Genomic DNA, 21095 nt, shown 5'->3' on the forward strand with positions numbered 1-21095 from the left:
AGCCAGCTAACCAGATGTTCTGCTTAGTAATTCTGTATAATATGTATTGTACATGAATAAAATGGTAAATGAGGGAAATTATTTCAAAAATAGCCACTAACATCTGTAACACATACAGTTAGTCTAGTTCCTACACACGCACACCTAGTCTTTCCCACGTTTCAGGCGAAGAGGCTTTAGAACATATTTCTCTACATTTTCAGCAAAGTCAAAAGTTCAAATTTCAGAAGCATACTTTAAACCTTCGACAGCAGTGCTCGCTCAGAAGGTCAGCAGCACTGCTGTACAAACACAAGAAAACTCACTGGGCTCCTCTGGCACAAAGTGGGTGATTTGCACAGTGTCAGCCCCGTCCATACAGACCTACGGACCCTCGCAGCACAATCCCAGAAACTACTTGGGCCAGACAGGGCCGGCTCGGGTTTCCAGCACTTTCCCTAATTAGCTTTCGCCCCAGAAACCCTATCACTGGGACATCTTTGATGGCCCGACCATCCATCACAAATGCAGGTGATTTTAATGTTTCTCAACAAATGCCTACTTTGGGACGGGAAGTATTTGTTTCACACTCTGGTTAGGTGCTGTCGCCTCGCAGCGCTACTGGAGAAGATGGATTGATGGTGCCTGTGCCTCACAGTGGCCAAAAGGTGAGAAAAATGGTCTTCGAATCTACTATAGTTCAGGGGTTTACAGTTCCTCCCATGGTACAGAGATCCAACAGACTGGACAAGTGAAGATCTACAGATGCCCTTCTAGAGCGGTCAGATTACTGGTGTTGGAAAGGGTCAATCTCAAGAGGCCGAAAATCATGACTAAGACCAGAAACCACTCAAAACAAACACACACATTTACAACCCAGGACTATGAAACACCAAGAATAGAGAGAGCCTTTTGAGATTTCATTTCCTACAATATTAAATCTTCCCGTACCCATGAAGTCAGCAGCAAGTGTTCTTTGGGTGAATGCTTCTCTCTCTGCTTGACCAATTCATCATGGTTTTCCTTTTCTCTGGTCTTCTGCCAGTCACTTGCCCGGCCCACCCACAAACCCGCAGAACTCATTTGTTTTAAGGTTCCCCTTGCGTTGGCTCTCTGTCTTTGTTCTGGAGAGGATGTTTTCATATTTAATGAGGATTTGCAGTCAAGCCTCCCTGTCTAACCCCTGTGTTTCTTCATCCTCTCTCCTGGCAGCCAGAGCTAACCACACATGGGGATACAGGCCACAATATTATACTCCTAAAACAATTGGTGCAGAGAAATATGAGCTAAGCTATTGGATTGTTTTGGACCTAGATCTGTTGAGAGCACCCAAAGCCAGTGCCGTTGTCTGGTTCTACATTTACAGTCTTGGTTACTATTTCTGTTTCCTCACAAGTCCACCCATAACTCCTGAGGTTCTCCGCCGGCAGGCAGACTGGCTGAGCCATATTGAAGTTGTTTGGCTAGCTTGCTACTTTCTACAGTATGACAGTGAAGAATGCAACGCATGTTTCTCCTCTAGCCGCACATTCAGCTCTGCACATCCCATATCACCTCAGGTTTGATGAAAGTGAATCCAAAAAGCTGTTGCTTCTGGCTGTTGCTTGGAACAAAAGAGAGGGCCATTTAGTGGACTGGAAAAGTCTGCTATAGATTACTATAGGCCATCTGAGGGAATGAACACATATTGAGAACTTTGAGGTGGAAATAAGATTTCATGGAGATGAAATGCACCACCACCAACGCAGATTGGTCATCAGTGTATATAATTTCAATTAGGGTTCTGAAACCTACATCTTAGTGGAATCTTCTTAGTGTATCTGGAGTATACCATGATCTCAATAAATGTCTCTCAAATTTCTAGAGGGAGCCTTAAAGCTGTAATATGTAACTTTTTGGGCAACCCAACCAAATTCACATAGAAATGTGTGGTATAGATCTGTCATTCGCATTGAAAGCAAGTCTAAGAATCGGTAGATCTGTTCTATATGCGCTACTTCTATGCTTCCCATTCTTTAGTTTTTGCGTCTTTTACCTTCAGTTTTGTACACCAGCTTTAAAAACAGTTGAAAATACAGTATTTTGGGTTATGGAAAATATATTTCACAGCGGTTTAGATGGAACAATGATTCTCTACAATATACTTGCTTGTTTTGTCACATAAACTGAAATGAGGCAAACTATTAGAATTTTAGCAACCAGCAAATAGTGGGGGTTTAATGTGGGTGTCTTGTGTATGTGTTCGCACGTGGCAAGCGTTTGTAAATTCACTCTGCCAAAAAAATACACAGTTATAGTCACTCCCCTTGTAGATAACTTGAAACAGTCCAACCAGGTCTTGAAGTTGCTTAGGCTAATTAGTGCTAACCAACTTCTTTCGCCAATTAGCTTCAGCTGGGCTGATGTGCGACCGTGGCAAAGTTGGTTTGGCATTGGATAGCCTATCTCTGGGGCTAGTTAGGGACCGTCAATAAATTACACAATGTAAATGAAACAATATTTGCATGTTGCACATCTTTTAGTTGTCTCATTAACAGTGGCGACCCGTCATTCAGGGCAGGTGGGGCACCTGTTCAATTAAAACAAATATATATATATTGTGGCAGTCCAGGGGGTTTGGTTAAGACGTTTACACAGATCATACACGGACAGAATTGTATTAGCTCGGTTTCAAGGGTGTTTATTTAAATAATAAACAAAGAGAAAAGAATATCCAAGTGCCCATCCAAGAAGGCTCAAGGTCATTGGCCACAGATATAATGACGTCAAATCACGTTATATCTACCGTTGCTTTGATTGGACTGACAACAACATCATACTTTCAAAATCTTAGCTAGAAAGCTAGACAAGCAGTCATCATCATGAATCAAGACGCATCGGTGCTCATTGGCCATTGGACATAAATATTACACAACAATTTGGAAATTGCAAATTTAACAATGAGTGGCATAGAACGAATCATTGGCTAACTACAAGCGTTGCAAAGCAATCGCTACCCTGCTATTCAGTGGAGTGGGTGTGTGGTCCAAGTCTGGGTTTAAGGGTCTCCTTTCCAAGCTTAAAAGGATAAACATTCAACACCATGGGCCAGAAAAGGTTGAATACATTGGCCATGCTGTCTATCCGGCATGACTTCTGCCCCGTTCAAAACAACTGGAAACTCGGAACTGGGAAATGTCAGACTTCAGTGAGTTCAAGACAACTGAGAACTCTGAATAAAACGAGCTGGGAACTGGGAAAAAAAACTTTTGAATGGTCATCCAACACGGAATTCCAAGTCGGGAATTCGGCCCTTTTTCTAGAGCTCCGACCTGAAGACCACTGACGTAATGATTCAACCTTGTTTTTTTTTCCTGAGTTCCCAGTTGTCTTGAAAGAACCATAAATCTAGAGAATGCCAGACTTTGATGACAAAGTTTGATGACCACCATGCAACCTTCCTGTTCAAGTGAGCACAGCCCAACAAGGTGAGTCCAAAAATGTATACTGTAGCTAAGAAAGTAATACTAAGTGTATGTTGTGTAGTAAGCTGTTAGTAGCCCATGTGCCTCACCCTAATAATAGGGTCCCTTTCCCCCTCATAACTTAGACTACTGTTCTGACTTGGTGGTGCACATGTAGCCTATAGCTTGTTTTAGAGAAATGTAATCATCGAATATTGTAAAAAAGAATTGAAATTAAGGATTGCCTCTTATCTGCTCCTCGGTGCCTTATGCCATAATTTGTACATCTCAATTATCAGTAGAACCCACATTTGTTTAAGCAATTCAGCCATATCAGCTATGTTTTTTTTAAAAGGCAGTAAATGAGGCTGAATGAACTGTATCGCTGCCAGACAAGGCTCCGCCAGGTGTAGCAGTGGTAAGGATTCACTCCATGGTTCTGAAAAGAAAGCTCTGCTGTTGGGACAGCTTTTATGTAGGCCCTAACAGTTTGTGGGCACCGTTTGTCACCGTTATAGTGCAATTAATTTAGTGTTGTGTAGTGGCTTTGCTGGCATGCATCCCACAATTTTGCTAAATCGCCACTGCTCATTAAATGCTTTCAATATTTGTATATGGTTTTTAAGTCGTTGAAATTTGGAGCTATTGACATTTAAACATATTTTCTCATGTACATTGTGTAATTTACTGATAGTCCCTAACTAGCCCCGTAGGGTTATAGAATGTCAAACCAAATTGACCATGGGCATTATGGGCGTAAGATTTAAATAAACCCAACCCAAGGAAAACTGTTCCATAACCTTCTTTTCCCCCCCATCACCTCGCAAATCTCTGTTTGGGACGATAATTACTTTATGACCAAAATTATGCTATTTATAGTCAATTTTGACACTAGAATAAATGTTTCTGACTCATATCGATGCCAGATAAACAACTTCTCATTTTGAAAATGGCCTTTCAGGGGCAATCGCTCTTTAAATTAGAACTCTGAGACTCTTATGTGACAATTATTTGCTACTCTGTTTCATTGCGTGTAAAAACACAGGTAATCCAACCAGGGTGGGAAATGGTTTTCAGAATGTGACCCTAACGCCTGGGGCCCTTGAAATAAATCAACTATTACCTCCATACACTACTGTACAATGAACAAGTGTGTGCTTCTAACCACCACCATCACCACTAAGCCTGCTGAAGCCTCTCTCCCTGCCTTCTCTCCTGCAGGCTTTGGTGTTTGGCTGTTCCTACTGACGTCCCTATACACTTACCTTCTCCCCTGCGTATCCTTTTATCCCCTGGTCAGTCACAGCAGACACAGTCGCATGCAAAGTGTGAAGGAGGAGAGAGACAGAGAGGGAGAGGAACCGGGGTTAGACAGGCACAGAGAGACACGGGGCATGCATCAGCCTCAGAAGTGGTCAAGGGGAGGGGAGGGGAAGGGAGGTGTGGGGAGAGGAGGCTGGGCTTGGCTGGGCTAAAGTCTAGGGCCACGGGGAGCTGTCTAATGTCGAGACGTACTTTTCTCACAGAAGTAGTAGTGACTGAAGGAAAGGGAGAGGCAGTGAGCTGGGAGCGTGGGATAAGCCAGAAAAAAAGGACTTCCTTTGAGGAGGTGCTTGAGGACCACATAGTAGCTTAACTCCTCTACACTGTGTGAAATATTGAGTGCTCTGCATGGGCTTCACAGCTGGAGCGATGCTGCAGAAAGCCCCACGTTGGAGTGTTTTTAAAGCCAGAATTTTCAGGCCACAAACAGGAGTCGTATTTGTGAAAAATCCCCTCCGCTACGACGACTCAGCAAAACAGAGAGAGACGAGGTACTCTTAGCCATATGTTGCGGTTTAAGATTGCCTTGAAATAAACTAAAATAAACAAATCTAAGTAAATGAGAAAACAAAAAGTCTGCATGCAAAATGGGAGAGAGCCTTCACTTGTCAATGCAAACTGTTTTCCTCATCTTTAAAATAAAACAATGTGTGCATGTCTCTTGGCAATTCCACATTCCAAAAACGACAAAAACCTCAAAATAAAGTTCACTCACGGAATAATAAAAACATGTGAATATGTATCAAGCCAAAAAACATAAAAAATATGAAATATGGGGAAGCTGTGTTTCTAATACAAAAAAAATAGATACAAAAATGATTGGCTTTTATAGCAACGTCATTATGTTCTAATAAATTAATGAATAAATTGAAAGCTACAAGTTTGAGAGCGAGTGGGAAGGGGAGGGGGAGTAATGGAATATTGGATGATGCATTACACAACAATAGAGCATTTTCTGATCTGTGACTTTTGAGATATTTGAGTATGACATTTCAGTGATTTGGCATGTTTGTACGCAGCTAACAAGATCAGCTCCATTAACATGATACAATGCTTGTTAAATGACTTTCTAAGCAGTCATAAGCATGACGTGACACTTTAAATGCAGGCCATGTCCACACACTATAAGTGCAAATATTAGGTGATATGAGCGGTTATGAATGGCATGACCGCATAAAAGAGCCTTGTTTGTGAAGTTGAATTTTCAGCATTATGCAAACATGTCAAGTTACAGTACAACTACACATCTTTAGCTAAGTCAAAATATACCAACCCAATCCTCCTATGTCTTGATACTCTGTGATACGTCAGTTTTAATAATTGATGAATGGGCACCAAAGGTTGCAATCTGCAATGGGCAATTTTAAACTTTAGAATAATTACATATGCATATACAAAACAACATATTAATTAATAAAGAATGTCAGAAATTTCAGAAAATTTCAGAAAAACCTTTATCTGGTTATAGCCTGACCTTTGGTGCCCTTTCTCTTCAGTCTTGTCTTTAAAGACAGTACTCAAGTTCCCTCTATTTGGTCAATGTCCCTTTGACTGTTTCTACACATTACTTGTTGCACATTTTCATGTCACTCACCATTCTTCCAGGAATTCCCATTGTTCCTTTGTCACCCTAATAAGCAACGCAAAGTCAAGAGGAAAGGGGTAAACAATGATGATATCTTCTAGAACTACTACAATCATAGCCAACAGGTTAACTTTGCCAACCTTGAGCTAGCTTTCATCCTATCATGCCATCAAAATGTTACATTATGCTCTTCTCAGCAAATACAGATTATGTATGTGTTTAAATTGATGGCAGACAGTCAGGCTTTAGAGGTCAACTTTGGTAAAGTTAAGCCACTGTATAGCTTTGTAACTATTCACAAACATTCTGGTAGGTTGAGCTATTTTGATGCAGTCATGCTGAAAACTGTAGGTTCCCTCATGGTTAGCTACAGGATGCCAGACAGTGAAATAAGTCAGTTCGGCAGTGAACCAACGGTGGTCAGAAAACAAGCCTCATCAGAGATGATTTGAAACAAATGGTTCATGAAGGTAAACATTATGTCAGAACTCCCTAATATACTGTGTAACTTTCCCTCAATCACTTAAACATCAGATGCTTGTCAGAGATGAGGTTCACCAGCTGACCAGCTTGGGGCCAGCCGCATAAGTCGTTACAACGCACAGCGACACAACACGTGCTGGATCCCTGAATCCATGAAGGATGTTGGGTGGAGAGGCCTGGGTTGGACTTCCACTCTCTCTCCACCCCCCTCAATATAGTATGGACCTAAGTACTAACCTAACATGGGTGGTCATCAATATAAAGCTGACTATCTTTTAGCGAGTCCCACAGGTGATGGCTATTTTTAAGAAAATAAAGAAAAATAGTTGCCCAATAAAAAAAGAAAAAAAGATTGTTAATAAAACAAACCGCTTCCGCTACGTAGAATGGCAGCTATTTCAAATCTCGCTGTGATTAAAAACAATGACCCCCATGCTGGAACATCATTATCAGGTTTCTAGAGATTTGCTGGCTTAAGGCAGGGCTCTATATGCCCTCTCCAAGGTTCTGATTCAAGACAAGGCCTTGCAATATCATACCTGCTCAACATTCCCCTATATTCAGTATTATGCCTTTATAAGGAGCAGAACGAGCAAATTCCTATGGTCACTTAATGCAGCTTTCGCTAAAAACTGTTGATTCCCGAGCATCACATGAACAGCTGGCTCTCTAACCTTTATCCCGCGCAGAGCCAAGTCTGTTATTGTGCAAGACAGCATTCCGAGAGATCTCAGACAGAAATCTGATCACTCTCCACTCTATTCCCCACTGTGTTTTCCTTCTATTGTTCAAGTCTGTTGCCCTAAAAAAGACAAGAGTTTAGGCGACCACTTCCACCCACCCCCTGTCCCCTCTGACTCCCTCCCACCTGTCACTCTCAGCCTGGGATTTAGAGTTGCTGGAACTGCGGCAGTCTCAAATTCACTGGTCCCTGACCACACTGCTGACCCCCCCCCCCCCCCCCACTGAACAAACATGCAGGCATGCATGCACTTACGCACACACACACACCCCTGCAGGAGGATTTACAAGTGTATCAACAGGAGTAATGAGACTCAGCTGGACTATAGGCTCGAGCCCAGCACACTCTCACTCCACGGACCGGCTCCACTCACCACCGCTAGCACGGCTGCTGCTTCAGTATACACACACTCAGACCAGCGGATTACTTTAGATGAGGCATGACTGAAGGAGGATGTACAGGGCTTAAACGTATTATGATAGTCAACACTCATCTTAAGAGTTTGTGCCGTAATGTGATAATTACACGACGGTTGTCATTGTAGAATAATGAATCAATGGGAATGAGTTAGTGGAAGCTGCATGGAGATATTGTGAAATTAATATATAGCAGGCTTGAAGTAGAAAGTAGAAAATAGTGAAGTGTTAGCGTGACAGGACCGTATAGAGTTCCAACATCACGCGAGGCGGTTTTGCTCTTTTGTTCAAAACTCACATCTGATATACCACACTCTACGGAAAAAGGGGAGGCATTACTGATTTATATGCAGACAAGTTCCCCCTCCAAAACCACATCCTTCCCAAGAAGAGAAGAGAGCACTTTTGATAAAATGTCCAGTTCTTTGACAGTGTCATCAATCAAAAATCCTGGAAGGCATCATGTCCGTACTTTGACAAAACCTGTCAGCTAATCTCCCTTGAAAAGCTCACCCTGTGAGCCTTCTCTTCCGCTTCAAACTGTTTTATGGGCCTGTTTCACCAGTGAGCCTGACAGGACTGAGGGGGTTCACAGGTTAGAACTGGCAGCTGGGGTCAAAGGTCAGCTCTAAGATGGCCTCCTGTTGCCATGCTATGCTGGAGACCATGTGGATTTGACTGGTTGGGAGTTAGTCATGTTAGAGCTGGGTAACCAGGAAGCTGACAGGGACACAGTAAAGCAAAGAGCTAGGCAAAAGAGGGCCTGAGGTGATAACAAAACTACTGCACTTGTGTCTGGGATGCTAGGTGGAGGTCAATCATTCTTATAAAATTGGGTTCCTAATGGACTCTTTCATGAAAAGGGTCTTAACTTTTTCAATGCAAATGATATGTCCAATCTAAATGTAGTAGTAAAGACTGCTGTACATCTTATTGAATGGCTGCACCGTTTGTCTATAAGGGTATTACAATCACACAGGAGGAGTGTATAAAGTATGCACATAATGCACTCAGTCTCTCTGTTAAGGAGATATCTCTGAGGTATCTTAGCTGAGAAGCTGTCATAATCACATTTTCAATCATTGGTTGATTGTCCAACTTTGCATTTTTTTCCCCCCAATGATCATTCGTTGATTAGGAAAAAAAATTTGTGGGACAAAAACAACTTCTCAGTAGAGAGATCAGAGAGATCTCAAAACACACAGACCGACAGACAGACAGAAGTTAAAAGACAGTTACCGGAAAGCCTGATCGTCCGGGCGGACCCTGAAAAGGGGTGAGAGAAATGGGTACAACATAAAAAGTGAACGTGACATTATTACAAAGAGAGTTCACATCACACTGAGCCAGGCCAGAATAAAATGTTTTTTGGAGCATTTTCTACAGTATTATTTCAATATTGAACTTTCTCAATGCAGAGTATTTGGATTGTATCCAATACTGTATGTTAAAAAGTTGTTTTCTGTGCTCATTGTATTTTGTCAGGTTCAGTTATAACAGGCAGACACAAAAGAAAACAAAGGTTGCATTCCACAACAAAAGAAAAAACAAATAAAACATTTCATTTGGTTTGATAGACCTCATTGACATGAAAGAGACGATAGCATGCTTCTTTAAGTGGAGGATCAATCATATGCCACAGCTGTTTAAGTTATTCATTATCTGTAGTATACGGTAGATTCTCATCAACATTAAAGAACATCCAATGACATCCATTTGTTTCAATCAATATGTAAATACATGCAAAGATAGGTCTTGTGAGAAGGCATGCCATGGATTCATCTACGTAAAGCTCTTTATGCAGCTGGTGGCTAACTAAGTTGAACGAAAAAACTTATTTCGGCTTAGGGCCTTTCACAAACCAACAAAGCCATGAGGATGTCCGATACTGTGTTCAATATTGCCATGTTCAAGGAGAAAGGAACATTTCCTCCAACACTGAGTGTTTTGTTTTCGGTGAGCTAAGGGAACAGAAATCAACGGCTCTTTTATCCGTGCTGTATCAGCGGTAATGACTGGTTAAACGGGAAGAGGAACCCTTGACATTTCCAAAAGTCACTGGCCAATGTTTGTCCACAGAGGAGTATGTTATCTCTATGGAGGAGTTATATGGCTTACAGACTGACATTTTGACACTAATCTTCCCTGAAAAGCAGACAAGAGTAATGGTTATGTCCGCTTCCTATACTGAGCGCGTGGGCGACTATTTGACAGGAAGTCATTAATCTTGCATCAACAGTCCATCAACAATCCTAAAGGGAAGAGATGTTAACACACTCCCCATCTCATATCATCATTCTATTTGATCTACTTAAGTGAAGCTAGATTTTATAGATGTTCAAGCTCAGGGGAGTGCTGCCTAATGATCAACGCTTCTGTGGAGCACCTTGCATGGCCCTGGAGGTCTGGGGCAGCGCTGAGGTGAGGTGCAAGGCCAGGTGCTGAGTGAGAACATACTGCACATGGGTGCCTGACTGCTTGTCTGCCTGCTACAGGGCCTCTGGGGGCTGTCTGCAGGGGTCAGGGGCCCTACCTCCGGAAGGAACCCCTCATTGGAATTACGCCAGGCACATGTGGCTCCCATTTGGGCCGAGTGCTGGTGGACGAATGAGAGGTCCCCCCCTTGGGGTTTCCGTGGCCCCTGGGGCCCGCCTGTACCTTTAGTAGAAAGGGTGGAGGTGTGGCAGAGTGGTTTGGTTTACTGTACATCTGAGCTGATTGTAATCGAACCAAAAGGCAGACAAAAAAGGCCACAAAAAGGGGAGACCAAATTATTTTCTGGAAAACAGGTCTGTTAGCAATTCCTTTTCAACAATATGTCCTTCTCAGACAAATGTACACTTATAACGGTCAACCGTGTGTGTTGAGCAACGCTGAATCTGAGCATAAGAACGGTGGAGGGATGGAGAGCTCTTATGCTGTTCAGTTTCATTTGAGTCTGAAGGAGTTTCCCATCAACGCTGATTGTTTTAGAGTGTGTTAAATGCACGAGGCCAAGCGCCTGTGATATGACCTATGATGAATAATGGAGTATTATATTTTTAAAAGGACCAAAGCCCTCGGTTTCGGGGGGGAACAGGAAAGCACCAATTTCATGTCATTTTACAGTTGCAATCACATGGAGTAATTGCGTTAGCTTAACATCCCAATGTAAATAGAGGCTAAGAGTATTTATACAGATCGTCTGGACCAGCGTGTTAAGAAAAGCTGAGGCGATTCATCAAACACAGGAGGAAGCGCCCTATTGCTCCCTCTTACTACTGAAAACAAACACTAGCATTTAGTCACAGTGAGCGAGATTCTCAATTAATCCTTGACCTGGATGAAGAAAATGTGTTGGTGATTTATTTATGTCTTAAAATACCCTTTTCATATATAAGCAGTGATTTAAAACGTAACTTGATCAATTGCTTCCAGTGCTGTTCCTTATGTGAAAGTTCACTTGCAGTTTCATGGAGACCTGTGTGGTAGCGCTATTGTGTCTCTACTGTATAGCTGAGTGCTTCTAGTATGAATAGCTAACGCATTTCAAGTGGAGAGGTTTTACACCACAGTACATAACGGCACTTAACTTCCAAAAGGATTCCAACCACAAATCAAACCTCCACTAAATAATTTGGAAAGTTTCCTTCCTTTGTTGACGTAATGAAAGCATAAGTGACAGAAATACCTGCCCTGTGAAACGTATTTTCATCATAAGAAATAGCTATCAACTTCATCCTCATGTAATAGCTAACAATTTCATAATTAAGTCATTACTTTTGACTTGACTTGAAATCAGCCATTAACTTTTCATCAAGTGTGCAAAGCAGCCGCCCAGGTGTGAGTGTTTTTCCGGGAAACCCACAGAGTCCACTCCTCCCAGGCCTGCCTTTCTGTCTCTGGCTATCCCTGGCCTGGCTATCCATCCCTGCTTGGCTGCTGCTGACCAATCAATCACTGTCATGGCCCAAAGCTAGGCATCGACCTTCCTCCCCCTCTCAACACCAGGACGCAGCTGTCGCAGCTACGCCCAATTTTAGCCCCATTCCCCAAGATGTTCCATACCTCCTGCCCTCCCACAGGACCTGGGCTAAGACCAGCAGGTAAGCCGAGAGATGCTAGGCTAACGCTGACATGGCGAAGGGTCCCTGAGTATTGGCAGGATACGAGGGAGACAGGGAAGACGTGCTCTCAGACATCCGAAAGCTTCTTAGTTGTCAAATAGAGACACGATGGAGGAGTTTGGGAGTGGAAAACACGCCTGGTCTCCTGACTTAGCAAGTACCTTTGAACACTCCTCAGTGGTCCTATGATTGATATTTTCCAAGGAGTTGACTTTAAGTTGAAGGCATAATAACATTCACACCCCTGTGTAAATGTACTATTCATAATGTCAAGACCACTTGATATTTCACTGAGCTGCACCACTAAAATGCTTAGCAGCTGATAGCAGTTGTAATTAATGTGCTGTAGTACTAAATGGAGACTCACTTAAAATGTATATTTGAATAAGGATAACTGACTAACTGACGAATGTCCACAATTTTTCCACCCCCACAAACAACGCAAGTAAGAGTGACTATAATGACCACGTTTAACTAATTGCCTTGATATGCCTTCAAAACCATCATGTCACCACTCTTTACAAGGTCTCTGCAAACACACCACACAGCAACACCAACAGGGTGCATCCAGGCAAGATTGGGTGCTATCAAACAGAGATATCACTGTACGTTTAAGGACTTACATATACCCATTGCACAAAAAAAACACTCCCAAACACAAAAACACAGTCACTTTACCACTCTCTGCATGGTCACACAAGGTATCAGCTCTACTTACAGGAGGTCCTGCAAAAGAAAGAGAGAGAAAGATTTAATTAGTCATCCAGTATAGAAAAACATTGATCAGGTCATGACAGAAATTGAGTTAGGACATGGAAAGTTTTTCAAGTGTTCTTCAGTTCAGTTTACGGTGGTGGTCTGCTTTGGATTTGTTCTGTACCGGTACAATGCGTCACCTCGACAACCTTCCTGCCTTTGAGTTATAGAACAGTAAAAATCATGACCCAAAACATCTCTGTTTAGTTAGGAGAAGAGGTTTTTTCACCACTTCCATCTACAAAGCACAAATCACAAAGGTGCATGTCTCAGCCAGCTCCGTGAAAGTATAGAAGACTTTATTAGTCCAGTGATAAGGGGACTTCTTCCAAACCATCATGACCCACCCCACTAGGCACACACTGGTTGAATCAACATTGTTTCCACATCATTTCAATGAAATTACACTGAACCAACGTGGAATAGACGTTGAATTGACGTCTGTGCCCAGCGGGACAGCTTCTGCCTCACTCATGCTCTTTGTCTTTGTCCCTAACCACCTTCAGAGACACAGACGGGACTACTGGGCCCGTATTCGCAAAGTGTCTCGGAGTGGGAGTGCTGATCTAGGATCAGTCCGTAAAAATCTTGTTTATTATGATCTAAACGGTCAAACTGATCCTAGATCAGCACTCTTGAGACAACTTGTGGATAAGCTGAGCATATAGGCAGGTCATATTTTTTGTGCGTCACATCAAGAAATTTGGTGCATAAAAGTATTCATTTTGGGAGCCGGACTCTCCCTCAGCCCTCCCATGAGACAGTCCTTCCTGGCCTTGAGACGTTTCCCCTCCTTGGTAGTGTTGGAAATAGTCTGCCTAGCCATTTCTGGATTGATGAGAACAGGGATGGAGAGAGGGAAACTAGGGCCGAGGAGATGACAGATGACACTACACCGCCTGTAGCATGAGACTGAGCCCAACGCCAAACCGGCGTCGCTCCTCAAGAGCTTCCTCCACACCCAGCTGAGATTAATGCACTACTTATTGCATTTACTTTTTCCATTGTGGAGAGAGACATCCACACAGACGTGACATTACGGGCAGTTTTCCAGGACCCAGATGAAGTCTTCTCCTGGAACAAGAAGCACTTTCAATGGAGTATCTCTTCTCAGCATGCTTACTCTGAATCCTGGGAACTGGTTCTTTAAAAATGATTCCCTGAATTAACATTTTATTTCACTCCTACGTTGGACTCCATGAGCTGTATTGCAAATCACAATACCAGAAGTGATGAAATACTAATGGAATCAATGCTTTCTAGAAGTAGAACAACTGATCGTTGAAGTTCTATAAAGAACGACCCTGACGGGTTACATAAAACTTGAAAACTCTCATCAGAAACACAAGGCTGGTACAGAGGCAATACTCCAGCAGTAGTCAAAGCGTAGGAGCAGGTATATTTCTTACATTATGACCACGTCTTCCTCTGACCTTTTAGAGGGATCATCAGAAAGACCTCAGTCACCAGACAGAATCAATTACTGCAAAATCAAGACCGGGTCAAACAAGGTAGGGTCACACATGGTGGCATCACATCAATCACAGAACAGTGAGGAAAATTACTGATGACAAATCACTTCCCTTAACGTCACATCAAATCACCAGCATTAGCTTCTCAATGGCTTATTTTGTCTGGTCCTAGTTTAGGACTCTATGAGTAAAAAAGATGGCTGTCAGGTCAATTTGTTCAGGGGGGAATGTTCCCATTAACAATCAAGCCAAGCAGTAGAACTGGAGAAAGAAAATTGGATCATACAGGTTTTCCAGACGGTTTGCATTAAAAACAACGTGAAAAATGGGAATGGAAGTAAGCACATGATGTTTCTCTGTTAAATAGTCTGTAGCTGGACAAGTAGTCTGCTCAGTGAGGAGGAGTAAAAAAACCTGTGGGCTCAGGACACCTAGAACCCCATGGAGCCACACCGTAATGAAGGAGGACAGAGTCTGAAGGTCACTCTTAATACATACTTATTATACTGCAAGAAGCTGTCATAGACATTAGAGAAACAGCCCTGAAAGGAATTACTCTCTAAAAGGACAGAGGGAGACTGTCAGGCCACTCCTACAGACCTGCGATCATTCTGACATGAGCAATAACATCCAGGAAAAACACATGATGCAATCAGGGGTGACAAAACCTTCCCTTTGAGGGTTGCATTATTTTTCCTTTTCTGTTTTTCTAGCAATTTCCAGCATTTTCCTAAGCTTCTGCTTACTGGGAAGGCGCTATTTTGAACTCGACCCTGTAGTAAAGACTATAGTACAAGCAAATGTCAAACCTGAGTGGGTCAAACCCACAGGAGATGTCTGGTTCCAACCAGAATGGGTGGTGAATGTGTTCCTTTCAGATACGTTTTACTTTCACTTCATCACAATATACAGAATCAAAACACTAAACTTAATTTTTTTTAAAACCCACTAGACTAAATTCTGGGAAAAAAAACACTAAACTCAATTCCTAAAAAAACACGCAACTCAATTCCTAAAAAAACACACCCACACACATATTAAATTGCTTTCTCAAATAAGGTCATTGTCAGAGTTGCCATATAACAGGAGATGACTGATTCCATTGAATGTATTATGTTTATGATGTTTCTTCACCTGTTCCATTACAGGCCTACAGTCTAATGCAGAATGGAGGGCAGGTACAGTACAGTAAACCTACCTCGATCCCCATTGTGACCTCTCTTTCCCCTCGACCCAGGAGGCCCTGGTTGAAAAACAACCACCAGTTAGTTGCACTCCACACCCACTTCAGCAATATCCCTTTACCCAGGCTGGGCCTACTTGTACCAAGCCAACATCTTCACATACTGCACAGTCATTCTAGATCTGTGCTGACTGTGTATTTGCAGCTCTGAATGTCCTGGAAAGGGATATTGGCAGCTTATGAAACTAGAAACTAGAGAAACTGTGCTGAGCTATGTGTGGAAGTGCTGGCCAGCCTTCAATATGCAGCCCAAAAATGTATAATTCAATAAAAAAAAGCCAGAAACTAAGCATTGGGTTGCAAAGCTCATGTACAGCGCTAAGAAACGGGGCGCTCGCCAAAACACGCCCACCCAGTGCAGGCTGAGTCACTGATGGGCGGAGCAAACATTTTGCGGTGCTCCAATAATTCTTGTGGGGGTGAGCAGCTCCAGAAGCGAAAGCCTAAACCCCTTGCACGTAAGCATGGGGAAGCAAGCATGGACTCAGATTCCAGCAGCATTCTGGGCTCACCATCACATCCTGTTGGCTAGGCCAGCAGGCCGCTCTGGGACATCTATAGACAACCTTGGTCCAAAGGCACGTTGGGAGGCATGGCGTTGCAAAAATAGCTCATGTGATGGCGCCCACAGGACTCCAGTTGTACAATGCAAGGGCCATGAAGCCAAAGCTTTACACTCTACGGGGCAAAGGCGACACACTCAACACGTATACAGACACACATAAAAGAGGTAGTTGTTTTGATGCATTTATACCGAGCATGCCAAACGCCGAGCTCCTCCTCAGTCGGACAAAATGCTGTCTAAGTACCACTGACACCTGTTGTCCTTCTTATGTAAGGACCTGAGCTGGTGACAGTCGGAAATTGAGGTCTAATGTTGCATGCTATACATGCAAACTCTTGGGCGTATCCCCTTCTCTCACCACTGATAATAATTCAAAGGGCAAGCATCTACCCAACACTGAGCTTAAGTTTGAGCGATAGTTAGTCAAAAGTATGTGGAACATCTCGTTACAAAATCATGGCATTAATATGGAGTTGGTCCCTCCTTTGCTGCTATAACAGCCTCCCCTCTTCGGGGAAGGCTTTCCACCGGTCTTGACATTTCTGTATGGACGTCAGTTTGTGCACAGGGGCATTGTCATGCTGAAACAGGAATGGGCCTTCCCCAAACTGTTGCCACAAAGTTGGAAGCACAGAATCGTCAATAATGTCATTCTATGCTGTAACGTTAAGATTGCCATTGAATGTAACTAAGGGGCCTAGACCGAACCATGAAAAACAGCCCCAAACCATTATTCCTTCTCCACCAAATGTTACAGTGGCACTATGCATTCGGACAGGTAGCGTTCTCCTGGCATCCACCAAACAAAGATTTGTCCGTCGGACTTCCGAATGGTGAAGCATGATTCATCACTCCAGAGAACGTGTTTCCACTGCTCCAGAGTCCAATGGCAGCGAGCTTTACACCACTTCAGCCGACGCTTGGCATTGCGCATGGTGATCTTATGCTTGTGCGTGGCTGCTCGGCCACGGAAACCCATTATTGTGCTGACATTGCTTCCAGAGGCAGTTTGGAACTCGGTAGTGAGTACTGCAACCGAGGACAGACAATATTTTTCCCAGCACTCGGCGGTCCTGTTCTGTGAGCTTGTGTGGTCACTAATTTGAAGGGGTGTTCACATACATTTGGCCATGGTATGTCTGTCTCAAATTCCACAACAGATGTAAAGATTGTTTTCCGCACAATGATAGTTTCAGCATCACCTCCTCATGCAACACCAATAACCCAAACTTTTTTTGTGTGTGAACAGTAAATTGAGCACTTTATCCTGGCTTTTTTTTTTATAACCATCCACACTTACTCAAAACTTCAAAAAGGCTGTCATTTCCTTGGCTTGATGCTAAATTCACATGACCTTTTGAGTCGGTTGAGTACACAGGATCAGAGGCCTTATGGGCAGGTGGGTTACCATCTTAAGACGATCCGTGTCCTGTGATATAGATCCAGGAATAACCTATGGAATTCCAGTGCTGAAAATACCCTCCCAACCCCCTCTCCCTGAGCCAATCTCCTGGATTCCATGCTTCTCCAATTCCCCTTGTAAACACACAGTAGTGGCCGGCACAAATGTGAAATGTACTGTAAGGGTAGTAAAGAGTTCCCAATACACTAGACCAGACAGGGGAAACCACAGGACTATATGGAAAAGGCTACAGTGTGCTGTGCCAGAACAGTAAGAACACTGTCTGTTTTAGCCTTATGTAAGATACAGCCAGAACCCAGAGGTCACTCTCATTGGACATTTTTAGGTTGACAACCTTGCAGCGTTCAGAAAGTCTGCTTTGTGATGTGGTAAGTCTGGAGCCATGCTATTGAATGGAATGCAGCGGCGCTAGTGCTGAAATAGAACACGCGTGTTCTCTTCCTGTTGTTGAGATTCGTAAAGCCAGTATCTAAAAGCAGCGTTGGGTTGGTTGGATGGAATTTGTATTGAAGATCGCCTGGGACAGGTTGCTGTCGGTAGTGGTGATGGAGAGCCAGTAGGGGGCACCACTTTCAATAGCCAATAGTACATCAGGGTCTGTGCCACAGCCAGGTGATCATTTAATGATGCTATTTTAGGCAGAAAATGATAAAATGTTCATTATCAACAGAACTTGCTCTACCACAAGCACTAAAGGGCATAAATCGCATAGAGCTATAATGCTGATACTAAGAAACGTATTTTTTTTTTTTTTTTAAAACATGATTTTGAGGGGAAACGAATACTTTGCAATAACAGTCAATTGATTTTGCTCTCTGCCAATTTCCTTTTGCACATAAAGGATTTTCAGTTGCAGTTGTTCAAGCATAGGGCAGGATTTACTGTCATTAACAAGGTCTCCATGCAACCTTTTTATGTGAGTAAAGTACATGTTGGATAAAAAATGTCACAACCCTAACGGGAAACAGCTAAATCTCCGGTAAACTTTTTAAATGTCGACAAAACAAAATACGTTAGACAAGGTGGGATCTTTTTGAGTCTGTAAAAGTGAGCAATGGCGGCGGAAATGCCTTTATGTGCAAATATTGATATGATAACCATCATATCGAAGTAAACTTGGTGTCACGGTAGTCGTAGGGTTGAGACCAAAACGCAGCGGGTATATGTACACTCATCTTCTTTTATTAGGATAAAGAAGGGAAACCAAAAACAAACACATATACAAAAACACAACGACGATAGCCAGTCCTGTAATGCATAACGCTAAACACGGAAATAACCTCCCACAAAGTGACAGGTGAAAACAGGCTCCCTAAGTATGACTCTCAATCAGCAACAACGATGTACAGCTGTTCCTGATTGAGAGTCATACCAGGCCAACACAGAAATACAAAACTAGAACAGCCCCTTAGAAATACAAACACAAGAACATACCCAACACCCCGAACCACCTAAATCAACTACACCAATAAACCCCAGAAACACTCTACACAAAATATCCCTCTATCTAAACACATACACAAAACCATGAAAACAAATACCCTCTGCCACGTCCTGACCAAACTACAATAACAAATAACCCCTTTTACTGGTCAGGACGTGACACTTGGAGTCACGCGATTATATGTTGTGTGGTCCTCCCACTACGACTATGGAAAGCATGCAGTTTATTAGGCTACAGATGAAATACATTAGGATGAATTTCAAAGGGCGGTGAAAGTGCACGGTGATGAGCTTGATGCTCCTTTCCAATAAATATCGAGGGTCTTATTCTGTTGACATGATGATCGATGCTTGGCTGCTGTTTGACAAATAATCTTGCTCTTTTGTTTATTATTGGAATCTCATCATGTAGATAAACTACCTACACTGTATCTGAGAGCTTTTGGCTAGATCACACATTCATTACATAACAAAACATGTTTTGTGACATAAGGATCTGTAGAGTTAAAAATGTGATAAAACCCATTTACTTGTAATTTTTATTTGGTACATGGAAATGTAATCGCAAAAGTTATTTTTATGTGCACTACTTCATCATGTCCAGTTTTTTTTGTTCACGCAAAAAAATCTATTTGATTTTAGAATATTTGTATGGAAACCTGTCACCAATTGGATGGAAACCTTGCTACTCAGAGAAAAACCTCCTCTTCTTATTGAAATCTGGAAAAATCATAACCAAATAAAAATATGACTATATGACTGGTCCAAAAGGCGAGGGAGATTAGTTCTTTGAAAGAATGGGATAGGCCTCTCCCTGCACCTCTGCCGTCCACAGGGAACCAATAAAGATTAACAACGGCCCTATCAGGTTCCCAGCGCTCCACAAAAATGTCACGTCTAGACAAATCAGCAGTTCATCACACACCCCTTCCTCTGCTCATTTCAACTGGTCCTGGGGAGAGAGAGTCCTTGTGAAAAGACAGCAGGTCTAGAACAGTAGACAGCCAGCCAGAGGGAGCCTACGCTAACCACAGAGATCCAATGCAGAGGTTCCCCGATCCTCTCAGTGTACCCAAAGGTGACAGTTCACAGACCAGTTCACAAGGAGCCCTTGTCGGTTTGTTGCCTTGTTTAACATGACTCATAGTTTTAAAGGTGCTAGTGATGTTTTTGGGCTCATGTGCCGCTGATGATATGAGAAAATGTCACAGTGAAAAGAGGGGAGGCCAACACTCATGAAAAGATGTTCTCTACTACTGCTGAGAGGCAACTGTTAAACCCCACGAGTGAAATTGCTTTGGTCGTCAAACAAAAGCAGAATATTGTGTATACTTTTCAATGGAACACAAAACATACACACCCAGACACATTGTCTATGTGTCATTTAGCTTGGATAAGCTTGTTCATGGCGAAGAGGTGGGTGTCGATGCATGACAAACTCTGCCTCCATTAGTTAGTTACCATGGGATGTGGAGGCCATGGGAAAAGAGCCAATAAACTAAGGGGGAGTGGGGGCACCACATGCTGTACACGATTTAAATGCCCTCGACTGTCTCCTTCCATGGTTTACATACTGTACAAGCTTCAGAGGCCATGCGCAGAGGGAAGTGACCACATTGAACAGATACATGTAAACACACTGCAATACCAGATCAGGAGAAAATCATTAAATGTTGTGTAAGTAAATCATCAATGTAATAAGCTTTACTTTATGTTGCAGGTTATCAATGCTGGATAACACCAATCAGAGGACCTGCCTTTCACTTTCTGCACACAAATAAAACATCTCTGTTCAGTCTTTCACAACCCGATCCCATTCTGTTTCTTTTTGTACCATTCCTGGAATGTCTGAAAGAGAGAAAATGGGTTGAGACTGAAATATTTTTCCAAACAACTGCTGGACCACAGAACGTCACTAAGCCCTGAGATTAAATAATTACGCAGTGCCTCTTACAGCAGATCACCACAAAGACGGCATTGTGGTTGCGCCAGAAAAGCCACCATTAACCTGACTTTACCATTATTCTCCCAAATTGCTCTCGGGAGGGAGAGGCACACATTTAAAAGTTGAACAGCCCTCCAGACTGGGCAGAAGAAAGGCTTCCACTCCATTGCA

At 42.8% G+C, this 21095-nt stretch overlaps 1 protein-coding gene across 19 annotated transcripts in view; it reads right to left on the reverse strand.

The window, feature by feature from the left end:
* LOC115153152 (collagen alpha-1(XIII) chain) overlaps window positions 1-21095 on the reverse strand; it is a 118808-nt gene that overhangs the window by 50733 nt on the left and 46980 nt on the right. For 15 of the 19 annotated variants that reach the window (XM_029698251.1, XM_029698252.1, XM_029698259.1 and 12 more), the window contains exons 3-6: window positions 12796-12803; window positions 9211-9237; window positions 6340-6375; window positions 4688-4714 (exon numbers count right to left, since the gene is read on the reverse strand). In XM_029698251.1, the coding sequence (XP_029554111.1) occupies window positions 4688-4714; window positions 6340-6375; window positions 9211-9237; window positions 12796-12803 (98 nt within the window). The remainder of the gene's footprint in view (window positions 1-4687; window positions 4715-6339; window positions 6376-9210; window positions 9238-12795; window positions 12804-21095) is intronic. The other 4 variants (XM_029698256.1, XM_029698257.1, XM_029698262.1 and 1 more) reach the window with 4 other exon arrangements.

The sequence above is a fragment of the Salmo trutta genome, chromosome 18 (assembly GCF_901001165.1).
Source record: "Salmo trutta chromosome 18, fSalTru1.1, whole genome shotgun sequence".
In the NCBI taxonomy this organism is placed as follows: Eukaryota; Metazoa; Chordata; class Actinopteri; order Salmoniformes; family Salmonidae; genus Salmo; species Salmo trutta.